This window comes from Apaloderma vittatum, unplaced genomic scaffold (genome assembly GCF_000703405.1).
Source record: "Apaloderma vittatum isolate BGI_N311 unplaced genomic scaffold, ASM70340v1 scaffold38227, whole genome shotgun sequence".
Classification (NCBI taxonomy): domain Eukaryota; kingdom Metazoa; phylum Chordata; class Aves; order Trogoniformes; family Trogonidae; genus Apaloderma; species Apaloderma vittatum.
In genome coordinates, this window is record NW_009727368.1 from 1 (window position 1) to 254 (window position 254).

A 254-nucleotide genomic window follows, 5' to 3' on the forward strand; every position below is an offset into this window, starting at 1 on the left:
ACCTCTCCTCCTCGCCCTCCAGCAGCTTGCGGTAGGCGTTGATCTCCATGTCCAGAGCCAGCTTGATGTCCAGCAGCTCCTGGTACTCGTCCAGCTGCTGCTGCATGCGCGCCCGCATCTCGGCCATCTCCCGCTCCTTGTCGGAGAGCAGGCGCCGGTTGGTCTCGCGCTCCCGGGCCAACATATCCTCCAAATCGTGCAGCTTCGCCTCCTTGGCGGCCAACTGTGCGGGGAGGGAAGGTGAGGGTTGGCTG

General features: G+C 64.6%; 1 protein-coding gene across 1 annotated transcript in view; it reads right to left on the bottom strand.

Moving 5' to 3' along the window:
* Nucleotides 1–4: 4 nt before the first annotated feature.
* LOC104277100 (prelamin-A/C-like) overlaps nt 5–254 on the bottom strand; it is a gene marked incomplete at both ends in the record, with an annotated part of 920 nt that continues 670 nt past the window's right edge. The window contains one exon of the mRNA XM_009873644.1: nt 5–223. Within this exon, the coding sequence (XP_009871946.1) occupies nt 5–223 (219 nt within the window). The remainder of the gene's footprint in view (nt 224–254) is intronic.